Raw genomic sequence first — 22,175 nt, forward strand, 5'->3', positions numbered from 1 at the left:
TCAATTGTTTAGTCTGACCAAGGACTTTGTGAGACTCATGCTCTGCCAGGGAGGAGGAGAAGCCGGGAAGAAGCAGACAGGACACCTGACCCAAACTAGCCAAAGAGGTATTCCGTACCACAGCATGTCATGCCCAGGATGTAACTGAGAGTTACTCAGAAGGGCGAGTTCACAGCAGGGGTTGGACTAGGTATCAGTCGGTGCTAGGTCGGGCTGGGTATTATCGGTAGGCAGGTGGTACTGTATTCTCTTCCCTTGTTATTTCCTTTATCATTATTATTATCGGAGGTAGCAGTAAGGATTTATGTTATACCTTAGTTACTAAACTGTTCTTATCTCAACCTGTGGGAGTTACATTCTTTCGATTCTCCTTCCCATCCCTCTGGGAGCAGGGGGAAGAAAAGGATGGGAGTGAGAGAGAGACTGCGTGTCTGACTTGCCAACAGGGTTTAAACCACGACAGCAACGTTATGCTGAAACCACACCTATGGTATCTGTGGCCTACAAACAGTCCTGAGGACACAGATTAGCCTTGCATTGCTGCTGAACAACTGCTGAATTGGGTGGCTGGGAAACAAATCCACTTGCTTGGGATCAACAGCCTGGAGAGAGGAAATCTTCAGACGAGTTATAAAAGGTGCATTTTCTGGCGTGTTAGGTTGCATGAAAAGTTGCACACGAATCATGCCACATAAATGGAATAGTGCAGATTTTCCTGCACAAATTGCATTTGGTACAATTTTACTTCTTTATCCCTACCCCCCTCCTGCTTTCATATATCCTTTATATGAAAAAAAAACACCACAAACCCAAAATAAAAACACACACACAAACCTATATATATGTATATATATATATATATATATATATATAAAACAAAACTGAAAGAACTATAAAGGCCAATCACCTGTCTTTTAAAACCAGAGTACCTGAAAGAAACTTGGAAGTAATACTGTCAACTACAACAGCCTGCAGATATGCAGACATTTCAGGTACATTTCAGGTACCTACAGCATTTCAGGTGCATTTCAGGAGTCACTTGTGGAGACCCACATTGCTCCAGAGTGGTGTCTGACCCCATGAGCATGCAGCACAGTGCCAGGGGTTACCTCCAATGGGAGAATGCAGCATGACAAAGGGCTGTCATCTGCCAGACATTTGCATCAAGCATAGCAGAGAAGAGAAGCAGCCTCGCCTTAAACTGACCATAACAAAAGTGACACAGATGGGCCCACAGACATACCTGTACTATGATCAGAATGCCATCACGGACTAATTGTGAGATGTTTTCAGGGTGTAACCCTTAAGGCTGGTAGCCAACAAATGCCTAGTTTCTGGATGCTGACCAGCTGATCCTGACCAGCTGGAACAAGAGGAAAACCAAGCTGCACTCTGGCAAAAATAAGCCATGCAAAACTTTATCATAAACCTTTGTGGTACCTCTAAAACAGAGTGTCAGGCAGAAATTGGGCAGGGATTTTTCCATGATCACAGTTTTGCCTAAGCAATATTCCTAAATCCCTTCTTTCATTAAAACTTAGCCTGTCCTGCAGAACATAAGTTTCACAAGGTGTTGGGTTGGAAGGGACCTTAAAGGTCATTCAGTTCCAACCCCCTGTCATGAGCAGGGACACCTCCTGCTAGACCAGGTTGCCCCAACCCCCATCCAACCTGGCCTTGGACAGTGCCAGGGATGGGGCAGCCACAGCTTCTCTGGACAACCTGTGCCAGGGCCTCACCACCCTCACAGGGAAGAACTTCTGCCTAAGAGCTCATCTCAGTCTCCCCTCCGTCAGGTTAAAACCATTCCCCCTTGTCCTGTTCCTAGAGGCCCTTGTGCAAAGCCCCTCTCCAGCTTTCTTGTAGCCTCTTTAGGCACTGGAAGCTGCTCTGCTCTCTCAGCCTGTCTCCAGAGCAGAGCTGCTCCAGCCTTCGCAGCATCTCCATGGCCTCCTCTGGACTCGCTCCAACAGCTCCATGTCCCTCTCGTGTTGTTGCCCCAGAGCTGGACACAAGACTGCAGAGGGGGTCTCCCCAGAGCACAGTAGAGGGGGAGAACCCCCTTCCTCGACCTGCTGCTCACGCTCTGGGGATGCAGCCCAGCAAATGAGGGGGTCCTGGGCTCAAGCGCACACTGAATCCGGGTCATGGGGAGTTTCTTGTCAATCAACATCCCCAAGTCCTTCTCCTCAGGGCTGTTCTCAATCCAGTCTCCAACCAGGCTGTATTTGTACTTGGGATTGCCCTGACCCAGGTGTAGGACCTTGCTCCAGTGCTCAGCAGACCACCTTGCATCACTACCCTCTGTCTGAGCATCTTCACATGCTGAGGTTCCAGCACAAAGCCACATACGTCTCCCATTCCCACAGCTGCCTCCCCCTGCCAATTTGATTTTGGTGTGGGTATGAAGGCTGACTTGCAGTGCTGACCACCCTGCGCTTTTATTTCTGCACACTTGGAAAGACTCCCTGCAGAGCTGCTGAGCCAACAAAGGGTACACAGAGCCCATGTTTCACTTCTTAAGAGCACTTGCCAACAAAGAGGAGACAGGCATCACTTTCACATTGCTTATGGGGCCAGGAATAAAGACAGTAGCATGGCTTCCCTAACCACTAGCCTAACAGCCTAACCAATTCCCTAACAGCGATAACCATCACTCTTGTTGCTGAAATGCTTGTCTCGGTAATAAAGTCAGATTGGATGCACTTATTGGTTTAATAAAACTTAGAAAGTTGAAGCAAAATAGATGGTGTAAAACAGAACTCAGCTCTCTTCGGGGTCACTTTCTTGTTAAAATTACTGCCTTACTAAAGGTTTGAAACAAAGCAAGGGAAAAGCTGGTGTGCTGAAAGGTGGTCTGTTCTTTTTCCAGCATATAAACCAGTCTGCAAATAGAATATATTACTTCTCCCATAATCCTTGCTTACGAAAAACCTAACAACTTATTTTTGGAGATAAAATCACAGTATATACCTCTCTATTCTGAAATGCAAAGCTGGCATGTGTTTCTTTGATGAACCAAAAGAAACGGGAATAAAAATCTTCTTAGTTTTCTTACAAATCTCTAGTCCAAGTATTTTAAAAGTCTTTCTTCTGCTTTTGCCAGATATTGGGAAAGATCCTGCAACAAAAACAAAAATCCTGGGGGCATTTTATAGCCACATCTATTACAGGATTTCTCTGCAAACTGTTATCAAAAAGAGACATACATAGAGAGGATGCAAAAGCAGTATGAACGAGATAACAGAGGAGCACAGTCCTTAGCACCACCACGACCAAAGAGTGAAAGCAAGCCCTGCTTCCCTTCTAAAGGAGGGGAAAATAAAAATAGAAGACAAAAAAAAGAAAAGAAGTACAAGGGAGAGTTTGCCAGTTTCAGGAAATGGTTTGTTAAGTAAGGTCTAATATTTATCTCCTTATAGAGGGTGGAATATTGCTCTCTTCCTTGGAGCTACCGACTACAGTAATAAATAGAGCATCACCTTCATGGTTTTCATCAGCCAAAGGAAAAAAAAAAAAAAAAAGAAAGAAAAAATACATTGGGTTTGGTTTTTTTTTTAAACTTTATGTGGACTTCTACATGGAGCCTATCATGTACAAGGCCTGAGAAAGGTTACTGGAGGCTCCTCACAAATAATAACTACTCTGTGTACAAACTAAGTCTTCATGGCCTATTGTTGATCTAAAATTATAAGACTTGATCATCTTTAATTCAACTTTTAAAATCCTGTTTCAGGATCTATAAAACTTTTAATATGTAACTAAAGGATGGTTCATTTGGAAAAATAAAAACTGAAAACTAGCTAGTATTTACAGTTAACTAAACATACGAAAACAACAGCTGAATAACTCTTTCAGTTACACTTCATAGCATGTTAGCTATTTAAATAAAATCAGGATTCATTTTTTTAAGAAAATGCTTGATTTTGACAAGCAGTCTTCACCTTTCACTTGGTAAAAGCGGAGGCAGTTCACCCTCTTTGCCACAAGATGGCACGAAACATATAAATGATGAGGACAACAACAAACATTAATAGCATACTATGAGAGGTATTGAATAGGAAAGCTGCCGAGATGGAGCCTATGTGTGACTTTTTGGCAGGATGTGGGAAATGCATGAATATATAATTCTGCAGAACTGTCTATCTAAAGTTTATTATTTACCACACAGGCTTAACCAAATCCTGTCAGCCAATTTAGTGCTCCAGATTTAATTTACATATAAAAACACATAATGGTATGATGATCTAGAAGGTGACTGGAAGCAAGCTGGTGTGGGATCAGAAAGAAGAGCAGCAAAGAGATGGTGGGTGGCATGTCTGGTGGGAAAATAACCTAGAACAAGGGAAATGGCTTTAACCTGACAGAAGGGAGATGTGACATGAGATCTTAGGAAGTTCTTCTCTGTGAGGCTGGTGAGGCCCTGGGACAGGTTGCCCAGAGAAGCTGTGGCTGCCCCATCCCTGGCAGTGCTCAAACCCAGGGTGGACAGGGCTCAGAGCAACCTGGTCTAGTGGAAGGTGTCCCTGCTCGTGGCAGAGGGTTGGAACTGAATGAGCTTTAAGGTCCCTTCCAACCCAAAGCAGTCTGTGATTCTATGAACCCAGCCACAAGGAGGTGGTGGGCTGGCAGGGAAAAGGGCTGAGCAGCAGGCACCCACCCAGTCTGAACTGCTCTCAGTTAAACACAGGGGTGTAAGATGGGTGGGAGGGTAAGAGATTGGTAGGAGAGCAACCACAAGTGGACAAAAGACGTATTTAAAAGGAGGGGGCTTTTGTATTACACAAGAGACCAATATAACAATTTGTGTGCAGTTCTGGTGAACTTGAAACTCTGCTCTGAACTCACGAGGTCTAAACCCGTCTGCTAGAGAGGAGCTTCTTACCTTGCCTGAGTCTCAGACCTTAAGTTGCCCTACGAAACCCTGACAGATTCATAACAAAATCCTGTGACTCAGGACTTTATAGCTGTGCCCATGATAACCAACAGGATGCAACACAGGAAGTGCTATTCCCAGTCCATTCTCTTTGTCCAAAGGATACGAAGCTGAAGTGCTGCAGGAAGGACACTCATGTTTCATGGAAGAGATAATAGAAATTAATTAAAAAAAAAAAAAAAAAAACAGAGGAAAGTTTTCTGCCAGAGGCACTAGGAAAAAGAGGATAATTGTTTCATATGAGAGCAGAGCTCAGCTCAGCTGCTTGGGTGCATAGCAGAAAGTGAACATGAAATTGCCTTTGCTTTGTTTGCTTGTTTTTTTTCCCACCAAGATTTGTAAAAGGGATTTGAAATTAGCCTTGAAAACTGGGTCAACTTTCATGTAAATAATTGCATCTGATTACTCAGGATATTTTGTAATTAGCTTAGAAAAACTGCATAGCAATATATGCAAATCAGAGAGCTTCAAAGATTGTGGGATTTTGTATTCCATGGGTATCCAAATGTCCCACTGATTTCAGCAGACTCATTTTTATGTTTTTGGAAAAACATTCAAGAAGGCTCAACCCTGCATGCAGCCCTCAGTTGTTCCAAACTGCAGCTATCTCCCTGCTGCAGTATCTCACAATTACAGTTGTCCTCAAGATGTCCACTAGGAGCCAGGCTACCATCCGCTGCATTTTTCTCCAGACAGCAATTCAGGAACAGAAAAGAGCTGTCTACTGCTCCGTCTGCTGCATTGTCAGGACTTGTAAGTGTCTGCAAACCAGCAAAACCTAAAGTCCTGGAAGATGACCCACAAGCTTGAAAATGGTGCGATGTTCCCAGCAACCTGCTTGCATGGAACACTTTGTGCACATCCCTCATCCCAACAGCAGCTGTGGTAGCCTCAAGTTGTCTGTCCAGAAACTGAATGTGCAAAAAAGACAGGAACCCTAGTGAGAGAGGAGGCAAGTTAGGGCTACAACGTCTGCAGATGATACACAGGGGAAGGTCTACAACAGCTTATTTTATCTTTCTCCTCAGCATGGGCGAACACAAGCAGTACACAAAGCACGTCATATGTATCAGAAAGTAAATGCACACTGTATCCTGATTATGTACAAATTACAGAATAGTCTGGGTCGAAAGGGACCTTCAAAAGGTCATCTAGTCCAACCCCCCTGCAATGAGCAGGGACATCTTCAACTAGATCAGTTTGCCCAGAACCACATACAGCCTGGCCTTGAATGTCTCCACGGATGGTGCATCCACCACAACTTTGGTAAAGTTCACCTTCCTTAAAGTCAGAATGGTTTAGGTTGGAAGGGACCTTAAAGCTCATCCAGTTCCAACCCCCTCCCACAGGCAGGGGCACCTTCCACTACACCAGGTTGCTCCAAGCCCTGTTCAGCCTGGCTTTGAACACTGCCAGGCATGGAGCATCCACAGCCTCTCCGGGCAACCTGTGCCAGTGACAAACATGCAATCAAACATATGCATGAGACCAACTGCATCTAAAGATGTGACAGCAACAGCAAAAGCATTAGCAGGAGAGGAACTGAAACGCCTCTGCTTATCTTAAAGTTATCTTTTCGCGGTTTGATTCCATTATCTTAAGGGTCTTTGCCAACAAATTCTATGATCTAAGTATGAACTCATACCACAAGATGGTGCAAAAACATAAAAAGTCCTACCAGACTCCGAGGCCACAGTCTTCGGTTGTGGAAAAGCACGAGAACCTCCACCAGATGTCAGGTCAAGTCAAACAGGACTATTTTTACTTGAGAAAACCTGTAAACAGGGGAATGTACTTTTGGAATAAGTTACTTAGCAGTGCAAACTCTGAAAGTACCGCAGCTAGACAAGGGGGATGGTTACCCACAGCTACCTCATCTCATGAAAACCTGGTGTCAGTGGGGAGGGCTGTGAGAATTAACAATGCAGCATTAAGTAACTGAACCGAGAACGTTCACCAAAAAAATGGCACCTCAGGGGTAGGTAGGGTAAATAAGCTGGTGAAGGGCCTGGAGCACAAAGCTGATGAGGAACGGCTGAGGTAACTCGCAGTTTAGTCTGGAGAAGAAAAGCTCAGGAGGGATCTCATCACTCTCTACAACTACCTGAAGGGAGGAGCGAGCGGGGAGGCGGCTGGTCTCTTCTACCAAGGAGCAAGTGACAGGACAAGAGGAAACAGCGTCAAACTGCACCACGGGAGGTTTATGTTGGATACTAGGCACAATTTCTTCACAGAGAGGGTGGTCAATCATTGAAACAGGCTACCGAGGGCAGCGGTGGCCACCCTCCCTGAAGCGTTCACAAACCGTGCAGGGAGAGCCCCTAATGACGTGGTTTAGTGGTGGACTTTGAAGTGCTGGGATAGTATTTGGACTCGATGATCTCAAAGGTCTTTTCCAACCCAGCTGGTTCTATGAAACAGCAGTGGAAAAGACTTCCACACTCACACCCAGAACCGCCGTGGAGAGAATTTAAAGCATAGCGGCCAGCCCGCTCACCCCTCTCCCGTTCGGTTACGGTCTGCCAGCCGGCGAGCTCACCCCACTATTTATCTCCGCTCCACCCCGCCGCGGCTGCTGGGCTGTCCCCGCCTCAAGAGGGAGGCAGCTGGGGGTGCGGCGCATGCGCGGCAGGGCTTGTTTGTCAGAGGGCTTATAAGGCGGGTGCGGCGGCGGCGGCAGTGCCTTTGTAGGGAGCGGGCAGCGGCGGCAGCGGCGCCCCCCGCGCTGGGCCGGGCCGGGCCGCGCTCGGCGGCGTCCGCCCCCCCCCCGACCCCCCCGATGCGCGGGCAGTAGAGCACGGGCCGCCCTTCGCCTGAGGCGGTCCCACTCGCTTCTTTATCTTTTTCTCCCTTTTTTTACAGTCTATTTTTGTACGCTTTGCTATTAAAAAACCATGGTGCTGGGAAAGGTGAAGAGTTTGACAATAAGCTTTGACTGTCTGAATGACAGCAATGTCCCCGTATACTCCAGTGGGGATACAGTCTCAGGAAGGGTCAGTTTAGAAGTGACCGGGGAAATCCGAGTGAAATCGCTCAAAATCCATGCAAGGGGACACGCGAAGGTTCGCTGGACCGAGTCGCGGAATGCTGGATCCAACACTGCCTACACGCAGAACTACACGGAGGAAGTGGAGTATTTCAACCATAAGGACGTCCTGGTCGGCCACGAGAGAGGTGAGCGCTGTCCTGCGTAAGCAGTGGGATCTGTAAATAGGCATATTATTTGTTAGGTAAGCAATGGGGTCTGTAAATTGCCATATTATTTGCTAGCTGTATATGTATACTTACTGTATATATTCTTGTATCGCCGCTTGTCCTTTTCATGTTAATGAGCCAGCAGCCTTACTGGGGTAATTAATGAATGTTGGAGCTGCCTCTGCGAAGTGCCTGCAAGCCAGACTTTGTGCAGCTACCTGCCCTTAAACGGAGACAGTAACACCTTATATTTATTACCTTTTTAAACACGATATTTTTATTATTTTTTTTTTAGCCTTGTGAGACTTATCAGCATGCCCCTCTGTGGTAAAAGCAGCTCTTAAACAACCCCGGACAGGCAATACCCGACTTTGTGGGCAGCCCTGAAGAACAAAAGCATGAAAGCAGAGTTTTTGACACATCGGGGTTCTGATTTTCGGGCGGATAATGTGATTATCGTTATTTATAGTTAGGATTACTTATTTGCAGATAAAAAAATCCCCGTGGCATATTTTGATACACGTGTAATGGGGAGGGCGGGGGGTTACTCCCTTCGAGTAAATCGCTTTAATTTCCTTTCTCTACCCCCCCCCCCGGGGATAGGGGTACGGGGGGAGGGAGTGGGGGACACCTCGATGTACAGATGTACCCTGATGGGGAGCAAAGGGTGGGGTGGGGGTTTGCATCACGGCGCATCCCTCACAAAACCGGGAGCTGAGTGCCGCCGCGGGGCTCCCTCGGCCGAGGGGTCCCCCCGCACCCGCCCGCGGGGTGCGGGGCCGGGGCCCGGAGGTTGTTTTTTTCACGAAGTTCGCAGCCTTTGTTCGAAGCGGTTCAATCCTGTTTGGGACCGGAGGAAGGGGGGGGCTGGGGGGGGGGGTGTCCGCCCGCTCCGCGCAGATTGGCCGCACGCGTCAGGTGGTGGCGATGACTTAATTCCCCAGCACAGGAAAATAGTGTTAAAAGCCGGTTATGTAATTGTGGTGCAGCTCCTGCCGCCTTCTTGCTCCTTAAATACTGCAGCGATGGGATATTTCCCTTCCCTTTGAGGGGAAAAAAAAATGCGATTCTTTTAGAGAACTCCGGCTGCACCGAGCCCATTATCAACCGTTTCAGAAACCAACGCAGTTCGTTCTAACGCCTTTTAATTATTTTCACCTCACGAACGAAGTCGCTTGTGCTTCATCCCCTCCTCCGCCTCAGGACTGCTCGCGCGAGCGAAACTTTGCCCACCTCCGGGTCGCGGGTGACAGGACCGTGCGGGTACGCACGAGCCTCACGCACCGGGGGGACCAAACCCGCGAGTTGGGAGGGGTGCGTTCGCGAGGCGGGATATTCCCCAGAGTGGGAATGTTTTGGGGGGTCGGGGAGGGGGTAAGGGACGGGGCCCGGGGCCCGCCGCCGACTTTCAATGATTGCTCCTGGGCGCCGCTCCCCTGAGCTGGCGGCACAGGCCGCGCCCCCCGCCAGTGCTCTGATTGGCCGGTCTTGGTTTGTTGGCCTGTTGCTAAGGCGATGCCAGCCTCTGATTGGCGGGGCGAGGGAGCAGGTTCCCCTGCCCGCAGAGGGGCGGGGCGAGGCGGGCAGGGGGGCGCTCCCCTGAGGGAAGCCCCTCTGCGGGCGGCGCGGACGGTCGCGTCGCTCCGCTTGTACCTGGTAGTCCCGGGAGGGGGAAGTCTTGGCAGAAGGGGCGAGCAGCGTTCCGCCTTCCCTCCCTTTCTGTGCCGGCGGGGAACGGAGCTGGCTGAGCGAATGTGGCGTGTGTAACGTATACCGTATGTATATGAGCGGCTGGCTGGGATCCGCTCGCGCCGGTTTAGGCCGGTCGGCTCCTGCTCCAGCCTGGCCCCTGATTGACAGCTCAGCACTTGTTTACCACAGCGCGGCCGCCCGGCGCGGCGGGACTGCTGAGCTGGCGGGCGGGGGGGGAGCAGGATGGGGCTGCGCTGAGGGGAGGAGAGCGGAGCGCCGCGACGGGACCACCCCAAAACCAACCCAGAGCACCCCAAAAAAACACTGCACACCCCCACGCCGGCACACACTGCCTCATCCTTTTCCTGACATTCGTTTCGTGGCGCTGCGAGCTGAAGGCTCATTTGTGTCTATAGCCTGCTAGTGCGGGCTTTACTTAATTTTGGGTTATTTCTCTTTCTAAAAATCTCTCCGCGTTTGCGGTGCGCTGCAGGGTGGGGGGAGCATCGGCGTTCTCTGTAGGACAATGGGAACTTAAAAATTACCCTGTGTGTGTCTCCATTAACGCTTCAGACCATTAAATATAAGTGGTTGCCTTTTGTGCTGTCTCGCTGCATCCACCTTGTATTATTCTATCCCTTTTTATGTGGGGTCGCTCGGTTATTTTTCTCTCAACTTTCACTTTGATGGAGCCAGTGTTTTTCTGGCTTTGTGGTAATCACGCAGAATAAACTGCAAGTATGTTGCCCTGCTCAAAGGCATACAAGAAATTGTGCCTATAAATGAAGGTCAGGTTTCTTGAAGGAACCAGAAAATATCTGGATCTGGCTGTCCAAGCAAGATAACCTATCAAAACCTGAAAAATTTAGCTCTAGACAGTGTTAATCTGGCAGCTTGGCCATTTTTCTGTGCCCCTGAATTTGTCTGGTACTTTGCAGGTGGTGGTTGAACACCTGTTGGGTTTTTTTTCCCCTTTTCCACTTCTTTTTTTGGTGATCAATTCGCGGGCACTCCGGCCAGCCAGGAGATAAAAGGAGACCGAGTTTCTAAACTTGATCTTATGTACCAGACTTAATGCAGATCGCTTAATTCTGTTAAAGAGACATCCCTGTATCATTTTAACTAGGAGTAACAGTCAAAGGCATGATATGCATTGCAGATCTTGCAGGCAGGCATTGAAATGGCAGCAGTTGCAACTGTGTCACTGTTCGGAAGCAGGATTATAAATTGAAGCATATAAATATGAGGGAATATGAATTAATGCGAATTAATCTCTGCCTCTCTGTAAGGTGAACCCGACAGTCTTGCCTACGCTTCTGTAGGTGAGATTTGTCCCCACATCCACCAGTTAATATGAATGGACCGAAGACCCTTGTTTCTGGGACACCATGTTCTCAAGTGCTGTGACAAGTGTGTAAATCTTTTTTTTTTCCGGAAGAGAAGTGTGTGTAAGATCTAAAATGTGTGCAGGTAGAATAGCATGTTGGATTTTTTTTTCCCCCCTTCTAGATGATGACAATTCAGAAGAAGGCCTTCACACCATCCATTCAGGAAGGCACGAATATGCATTCAGCTTCGAGCTTCCACAGACGTAAGTGCCTGCACACAGTCCTGAGGCCCTGCTGCCCACCCTCCTGAGCAAAACTCCTTGCTTGGGTGGAGGGGAAACCTTTTCAATGGTAGGAATTGTGCTCTGACATGCAGTGGAGGACATAATCTCACTAAACTGAAGAGGTTGCTTTTAAACTGGTAATACACTTCCTTTAAGTTCTTACTTTGCACAAAATGTGAGCTCATTGCTGCCCAGTTGGGCACTTTCTTTTGACGAAATCCTACTGCCTTAATAGCTCTTCCAATATTTCATTCCTTCCGAAGAGGAGGGAGGGGAAATTTGAACTGTCACTGGAGTACTGCAGAGTGGCTGAGATGCCTTCTAACCCAACAACAGTTTATTGGAGCCATACAGACCAGCAGAACTAGAGATAAGATCACAGGTGGATTGTTTGAGCTCAGTCTGGTACAGATGCGGCAAGTTTTACTAGGTTTGAACAAAAGAAGAGGTTGTTCTTGTTTGAGTATGGTGTATGTACCCAGGCTGGCCTTTATGCAGAAGGCCTGGGACAGAAATAAGCAGAAGGATGGGTGGATGAAGCAAGAAGAATGTCCCGTGCTTAATCCCATTACTCTCAAAAAGCAAAGTTAAAGCAAGAGTGAGAACAGAAGTGCTAAAAGGTTGTCCCACGTGTGCCCTGCACCCACCCACCCCTTCCCCACCCCCCAAGCCTGGAACGTGTGACACTGACATATGTGAATTAAAGTTTTGTAACTGGGGAGCCCCCAGTATGGAAATCATCTAAAAATACAGGTTGCAATAAAATTAACTGCAGAAGAATAGATGGGGTCTCAACGTAGGTGGAAAAAAGGAGCTTTCTGCTGTAAAAGGCAAGTGGTGAAATCAAAGTTGAAAAAAATCAGCAGTGTCTTATGTGAAATAGCTCTGTACCTAATATTAAAATGATAAACAATCTGTTTATTAGAGGTTCTGGTTAGCAGAACCTGCAGATGAAGAAACACTTCTACAGGTCAGTTCTAAGTGAACAGCACAGTACTCTAAAGTAAACCTTACTGGAAAAGGGAAGACCTGTATATGTGGAGAATTTTAAAGGCAGTTTAGTATTCTGGGGAAATATGGCAAATACTGATCTTCCATTGAGTTGGAAGGGTCTTTAAATACAAGAAAGCAAAACATTCTTTATACGAATGTGAAATGCTTAGCTTGAAATTAAATAGATGGCTAGCAAAACATTGCCGTTATTGGTCAAAGCTCACCTTTAAGTGACCTGAAGGATTGTGAAAATAGCTGTCGATAATAATACTTGAAAAAGACAAAGGCTGGCATTAGAAGCCTGAAGTTTGACACTGTCTGCCTACTTGTTATTTTGTGTCCATAGAATACTTCCAAAATTTTCTTAAACTACAAAGCAGCTATGGCAAGAAAGACAACAAACACTTGGCCTATTGAATATGGGGCCAGGTGAAACACTGAATACAGATTAGAAAAATCCTTTATTTGGATTATTAAGGGGGTGAGTAAGGGTTTCAGATGTGCAATTCAAGAAGTTGCACCTGTAACTGAAAGAATCAGGCTAGTAAAGTACTAGCATGGCTAATATTTTTCCCTGTAGAGAGTATGGAAGCTTTGCAGATAATTTATTTTTTATTTATATATTAGAGTGTATTCAAAACATAGTAAAGTCTACTACTAATTAGAGGTAACTGGAATATAAAGATGTTTTGTCTTTTATGATGTTACAGGAAAAAAAAATTGTGATGCTGAAAGGCTGGAGATCATTTCCACATGGTTTCTGCTCCAGCTCCCAGAAAAGGACTTTTCCTCTGCCAGAGTTCAAAGCAGAATAGTCTTGATGATCTCATGTGTATATGTATCTTTATATGCATACATGCACATATGTACATCCTTATATAATATAAATGTTTCGAGCTGGTCTTACAGGGTAGAGGAGAATTAGAAGGTACTCAAAATAGCCTTTCTCTTCAGAACTCGAAGTACTTACTCTGCTTACAGTGAAGCAAACTGTAAAAGTGCTGACTTGGTGCCAAAATTAACCTGACACCAAGGTTCAAGCCAAGTAAACAATACCCTAATTTACAAAATACAATACTGAAAACAGTAATTGGTTGATACTAATACTACTTTTCAGTTGGTAGTCATAATATGGCCTTAAAAGGGCAAACTCCAGATGAGAAAGTGGCCTCTTAAGTTTAAAGGAAATGTGTACTCTCCTGGCATTTTGTAGTGCAAGTTTTTGATCAATCCTTACAATCTGTGCAAAACCATAGAAGGATGAATTGGAGATGATTTTTTCTCCCATCTTTTAATCTTTGATTTTTTCCCAAGATACGGAAACTTGGCAAATAAGTTATGCTACATTAAATACTACAATGTATTAAAAATGCAATTCTACATACTAATCCCTGATCTGATCAATTGTATCATTATTAGACAGAAAAGACTTTACTCAGTTTTGACCTTTGTGTCCTGCACAGACCACTTGCTACCTCATTCGAAGGCAGACATGGCAGTGTGCGCTATTGGGTGAAAGCCGAATTGCATAGGCCTTGGTTTCTACCAGTAAAATTAAAGAAGGAATTTACAGTCTTTGAACATATAGATATCAACACTCCTTCATTACTGGTAAGAATTGACAGAATTATTCTTTGTTTCTGGCATAAAAATAATTAAGTATAATTACTGAAACAATATCCACATCGAATTTTACATAATATTTATTCGCTGCTTTAGCTACAGCTGATCTTCTAAGTATTATTACATAATTTCAGCAACTCTGTAACTACTGGTATTTTGAAAGCTATGTTTTCCTGTACTTAGAGTTGCTTCACTTTTAAGATGTGTAATATGGCTTTGTCAAATTAAATTTACAATACTAAATTGTAAGTGTCACTAAGAATGAAAACGGATAACTGTTCCTTTTTTGATTTTGCATAAATAATAATCTCTGGAAGGAACAGTGAAACAATATTACAGTGAGATTGCTAACTTAAAAATGCAAAGTAAAAAATATACTGGCGTTCATAATTAATAATTTGCATATAGATAGTTTTCTATCAATGGGGAGAAATAATCACAACTCTGTATAATCTTTCTCTGAAATGACATTTCTTTAAAATAATTTCAGTATCACAATTGCTTTCAATGAGGATTTGATTTCAATCTGGCCTGAAGTTCCTTACACACACACACACACCCTCCCCCCATTTCCAAATTCTAATCTGTGAAGGGGAGAGAAATCTCAAAGTCCATTGAAATAGGTTTCTTGTATGTATGGGTGAAAAATCAGACTTGTAAAGGGACTTTGGCCTTGCACAAATTCCGTTAAAATCAAAGGACTTCCATTTGACTTCAATGGGTTTTGGATCAAGTCCTAAATCCTGATACTGTGTAAAATAGCAAAGTCTGTTTAATATAGATGAAATGGGATCATTCTGAAACAGAGGAAATGGCAGGAGTTGAGGTTACAGTACTTTAGTTACTGTTTCTGAAATAGTGTAGATGTTCTATTTTACTGCAAAATTAAAAGCTCTGTCAACACTGCGTTGGGATATATAGGCTTTATAGTTTTCTTCAGTTACACAGTAGTTTTAACTGTAGCATGAAGTGTAGCAGAAAAGGCAGTGTTAATAAGGAATAGAGTTGGAATAAAGCTTGAATCTGCATAGTGCCTTTTAAATTGCTTGAGCCTTTTTTTGCCTCTAAACTAGCAATGTTTATCAAAATCCATAAGCAGTACATTACAAAAATCGCTTATGTTGATTACAATGGTTTGAAGAGATTTGTGGAACTCGTAATTAAATGGGCAATGTTCTTTTCTTGCAGTCACCCCAAGCAGGCACAAAAGAAAAGACTCTCTGTTGTTGGTTTTGTACCTCAGGCCCAATATCCTTAAGTGCCAAAATTGAAAGGAAGGGCTACACACCAGGTATGTAACAGAAGTAATTATAGGAAATGTTTTGCCTTCCCTTTAAAATGACACTTTATGCTAGCTGCTTTTATATAAACAAAATATTTGAACTATTTTTACTGCCTTGGTCTTTATTCAGCAGTCCTGATACTTTCTTAATGACTAATTTTGTGAACAACTATTTGTGGCTCCAGATTGTTGAAAAACATACGCTTCTATTAGACCTGTGCATTTTTCTTTTCAATTAGCTTGGGCTGATCCTGTTAGCATAGATAAATGCTTTTCAAAGTATAGCATTATTAGCAGTATCCAAGTGCATTCTAACAATACACAGAATGTGGCAATTTCCTTACCCTTATAGATATAAAAAGAGCATGAAATTCTGTTTTATTTCAGGTGAATCGATTCAGATCTTTGCTGAGATTGAGAACTGCTCTTCCCGTGTGGTGGTGCCAAAGGCAGCCATTTACCAAACACAGGCATTTTATGCCAAAGGGAAAATGAAGGAAGTCAAACAGCTTGTTGCTAACCTTCGTGGGGAATCCTTGTCGTCTGGCAAAACAGAAACCTGGAATGGCAAACAATTGAAAATTCCACCTGTTTCCCCTTCAATCCTTGACTGTAGTATAATCCGTGTGGAGTACTCGCTGATGGTATGTTGGGTGGTCTTTTTCACTTGAGCATGAGTAGTTTCCACCTTGTGAACTGCTAATAGAGCATTCTGTGCTAACCAGTTATTAAAGAAGTACATCTCCTGGTGTTAGTGTCCTGTTGACTTCTGTACATAAATTCAGTTTAAATCCTGCATGTTCTTAAACAGTTGTGGTATGCCAGCTAAATGAGTGTTTTACAAGTAGGCAAAATTTCCATGAGAGGCTTACGTTAAGATTCCTGAGCTGCTTTTGGCTCTGAGAGCTTTTTGTCCCCATAGGGTCATTGGACCTAGAACAGACAATAAGAAACCTAAGTTCCTTGTGGAAATTTCCAGGGACAAATAACTTAGCCTAATAATTCTGAAGTGCTCGTATGAACATACATTTTAATCACACACTTCTTGGTTTTGATTTTTAGGTATATGTTGATATTCCAGGCGCCATGGATTTATTTCTTAACTTACCACTGGTCATTGGTACCATTCCTCTACATCCATTTGGTAGCAGAACATCGAGTGTGAGCAGCCAGTGTAGCATGAACATGAATTGGCTTGGTCTGACACTGCCTGAAAGACCAGAAGGTAAGGTGGCAATACAAATCCAATTTGCTAGTTTGTTTTGAGGTGTGTGTTTTTTTTGTCTGCTTTATTCATTGCTGTCATGCAGACAGACCCAGATTACATCCTCAATAATAAAGGCCATAGGAAGTCTCATGTGGATGTTTCCTTGTCATCTGCTTGTCCTCTGTAGAAGAGTGGACTTCCCTCTATGCCTTCATTTCTCAGGGACAAGCAGTGAAATAACAGGTGCTTGGAAGCTGGCACAAGTGGAAGCGCAGGATGCCTTTGTATGTGTACAGAATTAATTCTTCCTTTGGTATCCCAATTGCATCCTTGGTTAAAAGGCATTGTAATCTGTCAGAATAGCAGCTTGTGGTGTCCTTTGCCAGCCTTAGTGTAAGTCAAGGATTTGTAGAAAGATAACATAATTCATTTCAACGGGAGGTCTCTCCTGTCAAAGGAGAAACTGTCTCTCCTTCCTTCTGTTTTCACATAATGAATAAGTATCCCTATTTATATATTAATTGCACAGTTTTTTGGAGCCTGGGAGAATGTAACATTTTATAATTCATACCTGTACAGAAATTCAGTTTTCTGAGTATGCTTCAGTTTTTAAGGGGATAATTAAGCCACAATAAGCAGTGTAAGTTAGTCTACTCATGGATAAATTAGTCTGCTCTTGGATTTAAGCATAATCTTAAACCTTTCATGTTCAGCAACTGTTAAAAAGGCACTGAAGTCATTTACCTGCCTGCCTGTGCATTTTACAATGATAGAAGTTTTAAGATGTTACTTATTTTGATGTGCGTAAGAACTTGTTCAAACTGCGTGTTGCCTCTTCTCTGCAGCACCTCCTAGCTATGCAGAAGTGGTCACGGAGGAACAGAGGCAGTCCAGCCTTGCACCCATAGGTGCTTGTGATGACTTTGAGAGAGCGCTTCCAGGACCATTGTTTGCATATATCCAGGAGTTCCGTTTTCTGCCTCCACCCCTCTATTCAGAAGTAGGTGCCTCAGAATGTGATTCACTGTTATTTTTCTGATTTCTGTGTGGTTTTTCTGATTTCTGTATGGTGGAATAAATGTAGGAAGTCTCCTCCTTCCTAAAATCAAGAGAAACAACTAAAAGGATGATCAGGGGATAAGGCAGTGGGTTTGTTTTTTGGTTTTTTTTTTTTAGCAATGTGCCAGGTGAATTCTATCAGCAGTTTACCGGATCCTTCACAATGCTGAAATTTTGTAGAAATTTCCAAATGGTCATGTGCCCTGTTAGCAACTTCATTAAAACCCTGTGTTACACATATATTACATTGCTTTACATGGATCTGTAGATGCACAACATGTTTTTCAGTTCTACTTCTTTCTGAAACAGCTGTGGGGTGTTTTTGCTTCTGTGAATGCTGTGCTTTCAGAAGTTCCATGTAGAGAAATTGCAACAGTATTTTTCTGATGAGGGTTTCTGAGGATACAAAGTTCAACACTTTCAGCTGTGGTTTTAGTTCTGTGAAAGCCACTCAACCACTGTGACATAACTTCAAAAGCTTTCCACCTTGATGCATTTCAGGAAAAAGCAGAGGTGCAGGACAAAAGTAAAATAGTGTCCTTTGGCTAAATCTTGCCTGAATTCACCCACTGTTTCTTTTTTGTTTCTTTTTTTTTTTTTTTCCCTTCTTTCTGGAAACAGTACTCTGCTATCGAGTGGGCAAAGTGACATCATTTCTGTATTCTGGAGACCTCTTCGAGGACTCCCCTATAGCTGAAACCTAGCATGCAACTCAAGTCCTTTTCATTTTAGGTACTTAAAGAATTGGAAGCCTTCTTTATCCTCAAAAAATGGTTGTATAAAATGAACTGATCAGAATGGTCCACTTAAACTGTTCTTACGAGCCAGTTTTGGAGACCTCAGTTAGCAAGTTGTTCTCCTGGTTCCTTTTATAGAAAGAAAGAAGAGGAAAGTTATAGAACACCTAAACTTCTGAGACATTTTATGGTGCTTAAAGATTATAATTTCAAATAAGAATGACTTTTTACTGATAACTGTCTTTTGAAGCAAAACATCTTCTGAAATCAATGGAATAATTTTAAGTTACATTTTTAGAGATGAGCAATGTTGTCTTAGTGTACAGTAAATAATTCAAGACTTCTGTGCTACTAAAGTAGGTTTTTCAAGTATTTTATTAGGTTTTTCTTTGCTTATCCTTAAATTACTATCAACTCCTATTTTAAAATTTTTCACTACCATTCAAAGTTTTGTCTAATTGATGAGAGGTTTATCAGTTAGTTTTTAATAACTTTTGGATTGGGAATGCTGTTTATCACTGTGATTGTCTTAACCACACCAAAACTGACAGGTTTGTGTTTGGATTGGTTTTCTTTCTAGCAGTTAACTCTAAAAATGCCTTGTTGTTGCTCCCCCCTCTCCCCCTACTTTTTTTTAGATTGATCCAAATCCAGATCAGCCCACAAATGAAAGACCATCCTGCCCCTCTCGTTGAAGGAATCCACGAAGAGCTGACTTTACTTGGGTTTTGAATCGTACCTGCCATGTTGAAGGTCAAGGCGTCATAGTGGAGATATACCCTTTCAGAGGAAGTGGGTTTGCCCTTGCCTGTATGGTGAATAAATGAAAACAACCTGTGATCATGCTTTAAAGCCTACAGTAACATTGTAGGACTGCTCCACATGCTTGAAGACCTGAGGTTTTTTTCTTTCCCTTTTTCTCTCCCCCCTCCTTTCTTCTCCTTAAATACTGGCACATACTAGGAGCAGCCTTACTAACTAATCTACAGGCATGTGTGTCAAAACACTCAAACCACATTGTAAGAGAGGAATGGCTTCCTCTTATGATTTGGAAATTTGCACATGCTCATTGCTTACATTGTGCGGTTCAGTGTCACTACAGCTTTTTCTCATTTATGCTGGACTGTTGTTACCCCCTCTTTTCTTTGTGGTCCGCACAATAAGGAGCAAAGGAAAGCTTTGACAAAAAAAGACAAAAAAAAAACAGCAACAGACTTTGACAAATGCACTGACTTTTTTTTTTTTTTTTTTTTTTTTAATTTAATGTAGCCTGGACTTTACCTGCATATGCACATGCTCAGAATTGTCCTAGTAGGCTGATCATGTATCACCTCTTCAGCTTGGATCCTGTTGTGGATTTATTTACAAACATCAAATGCCTTCAAGCCAATCCTTCTTGCTGTATGTTTTGCAGCCTGCTGTAGTAGATAAGCAACAGATGTGGGGCTGAGGTGGGCGGGTGGAGAGTTGGAGAGTTAATAGAAAGAAACTATAATAGACTTCATCAAGATTGTATACTTTCTTGATTACTTTTAAGAATTTGTTGCCTTTCTACTATAAACCACAAAGCAGCATTTTGTTACAGACTGCCTAAAAATCACTTAATCTCAGGTGAACTCATCACTTGCCAAACTGTTGGAATTGCTATTTGTTTTGTTAAGTTGCACTGTTACTACTTCTTTTTTTTCTTTCTTTTTTGGTGTGGGTGTTTTTTTTTTGTTTGTTTGTTTTTGTTTTGGGGTTTTTTTTTTGGTGTTCTGTTTTTGTTCTTTATTCAAGATGGGGATCTGGAATAGGGACATACACAAAGATACAAAACCCACTCTCATTCCCATTTCTCTTTCTGAACCATGAAAAAAGATGTTGAAGTTGTGAAGCTTTAAAAAATAATGGCACAGATGAAAGCAACACCAGCAGGTACCAGCTCAGCCCCAAGAGTTTTAACAGGAAATAGTCATACACTGTCTAGGGTTCATAGACAGCTCAATATCTCAAGTAGTAGGGATGGGAAGGGAAAGTAAATTTATTTTTATATATAGTTATCTAATCACCAGAAATTCTATATGTAATGAGTCTCTAGTAGAAAGTATATTTCAAACTGCAGGAAGAGCTTGGACTATGCTAAGAGCTCAGTTTGTGCACTTTGTATTATCTTCAGGGTTTATGATACTGTAAGAATAGTAAGGCTAGAAGTATAATTAAACTGGGCAAGATTAGTGTTACCAGCCATACTCAGAAATGAGTTAGCTAGAATTGCTTCCCTTTATTTTTCTGTGGTACTCTCAAGAAAAAAGAATTTTGCTGTATATTCATTCACAATGCAAGAAATCATATGGAAAGAGAACTTGCCCTTGAGTGTGCCCCGAGGAAGAAGAGAGTGCCACGGAGCCATTAGATGTGCAACACAAATACCAGCACTTAAGCGCTAGAGATTTACAACAAAAGTCAACTTTCCTTTTCAGAAGTTGTGTAACACAGACCACTGACAAAGGGATGGGCTTCTGGTCTTGACTACTTACAAAAATCAAGATGTCATCCATCATAGTAGCTCTCTCCTTGTGCAATAAAACAGCTCAGAAAGGAGAGAGGAGGCTGGTGTTGCTGTGTGGTGCTCATTCTTAAAAACCTCTGCCTTCTTTTTTAAGGCTTCATAAATGCAACAAAATAGGCTTTTCCATAAGTGGCCTTCATGAGAACATGAACAACAATTCATGTTTCAAAATTGACAACAGGGTGATAAAAATACAAATGAGTCGCGTTTTAAGTGATTCAGTTAAAAGGCTTTGGGCTTTGAGCAAGAGCGTTGGGCAAGAAGGAAATTGGGTGATGTCTTGCATGTTACTAGGCCAATTTTGTGAATGTCCCCTTCCTCTGTCCTCTTCAGCCAGACAGTTTAAAAGCTGATGGGATTGTTGGCATCAAAGGGCATTTGGTGGTTTTACTTCCTTTTTGGTTTTTTGTTACTTTAACAGACTAGGGAACAATTGCTGATATACATAGCATTAAAGTACTTGCCACAGTATAATGGAAGATTGCGTATGAAATAGGATTGACCAATATCATAGTAATTGACATGGCATCACAGCCTTTGTGATAAGAGTGAAAAATTCTATAAGCTTATAAAATCAAGACTTTTCAGTTCAAATTATGTTTTAGTTATTCAGAGGCATTACTCTTGCACAAGTATTGGTCAGTTCTCAGCATTACAAAACATGAGGTTCACAGTTGTAGCCCAGTATTTGATAGAGAATTCTGATCTGAACTAGGAAAAAGTAAGTAAAATCCAAACATTAGAGAAACAAAGTGCAATATTAAATGTTTGCTTTATAGATTATATTCTATGGCTGTTTGTACTTTTTTTGTTTCGTTTTTAGTTTTGGTGCTGAATATGTCCTTGTAGACTCTGTTCCAAGAAAACAGTGTGTGGAAAACAGTTTTAATTTTTCCTGTTGCTCTTCCTTGTGGAAAATAAACTTTTTTTTTTTTTTTTAAGAAAAAAACAACAACAACAAAAAAAACAACCTCTCATGAATGTCATAACTAAGTATAAAATAACAACTGCAATGATCACACAACACATGAACTTATTCCAGGAATGCATAGACTGCCTGTCTCAAACTACACAGGGGGAAGCTCCTTCTAGAGCTGAGCAAAATGTCAGGGAAGTCCAATTTCAGTACTCTCAGCCCATATTACCATGGAGGGCTGGGATGGGGCTCTGTGAAGAGCATCAGGGAAGGGGAGCACTGTCACAGGTCTGGTTTGCAGCTGGGACTCCTACATGTGGGGTAGAGCAGATGCTCATGGCCATTCACTCAGAACACGTGCTGTGACCAGAT

At 43.0% G+C, this 22,175-nt stretch overlaps 1 protein-coding gene and 1 long non-coding RNA gene across 2 annotated transcripts; one reads left to right on the forward strand and one right to left on the reverse strand.

The window, feature by feature from the left end:
* Nucleotides 1-7,631: 7,631 nt before the first annotated feature.
* Nucleotides 7,632-9,913, reverse strand: LOC136006055 (uncharacterized). The gene is made up of 3 exons (XR_010608957.1): nucleotides 9,785-9,913; nucleotides 8,225-9,174; nucleotides 7,632-8,140 (listed from the first exon to the last, which is right to left on the reverse strand). It is a non-coding gene; the product is annotated as an uncharacterized LOC136006055 (long non-coding RNA).
* On the forward strand, nucleotides 7,632-21,670 carry ARRDC3 (arrestin domain containing 3). Its single transcript, XM_065664047.1, has 8 exons — nucleotides 7,632-8,110; nucleotides 11,333-11,414; nucleotides 13,892-14,039; nucleotides 15,240-15,342; nucleotides 15,721-15,977; nucleotides 16,396-16,558; nucleotides 17,386-17,540; nucleotides 18,975-21,670. Exons 1-8 carry the CDS (start codon nucleotides 7,831-7,833, stop codon nucleotides 19,029-19,031), a joined length of 1,245 nt encoding a protein of 414 aa, XP_065520119.1. The 5' UTR covers nucleotides 7,632-7,830; the 3' UTR covers nucleotides 19,032-21,670.
* Nucleotides 21,671-22,175: the final 505 nt, after the last annotated feature.

This window comes from Lathamus discolor, chromosome Z (genome assembly GCF_037157495.1).
Source record: "Lathamus discolor isolate bLatDis1 chromosome Z, bLatDis1.hap1, whole genome shotgun sequence".
NCBI classification, from domain to species: Eukaryota; Metazoa; Chordata; class Aves; order Psittaciformes; family Psittacidae; genus Lathamus; species Lathamus discolor.

Bases quoted from the DNA above. Each gene is read 5' to 3' on its own strand.
- ARRDC3 (XM_065664047.1), top strand. From the start codon at position 7,831: ATGGTGCTGGGAAAGGTGAAGAGTTTGACAATAAGCTTTGACTGTCTG. The intron at 11,415-13,891 runs GTAAGTGCCTGC...TGTCCTGCACAG, and splicing joins AGCTTCGAGCTTCCACAGAC to ACCACTTGCTACCTCATTCG. The intron at 17,541-18,974 runs GTAGGTGCCTCA...ACTTTTTTTTAG, and splicing joins CTCCACCCCTCTATTCAGAA to ATTGATCCAAATCCAGATCA.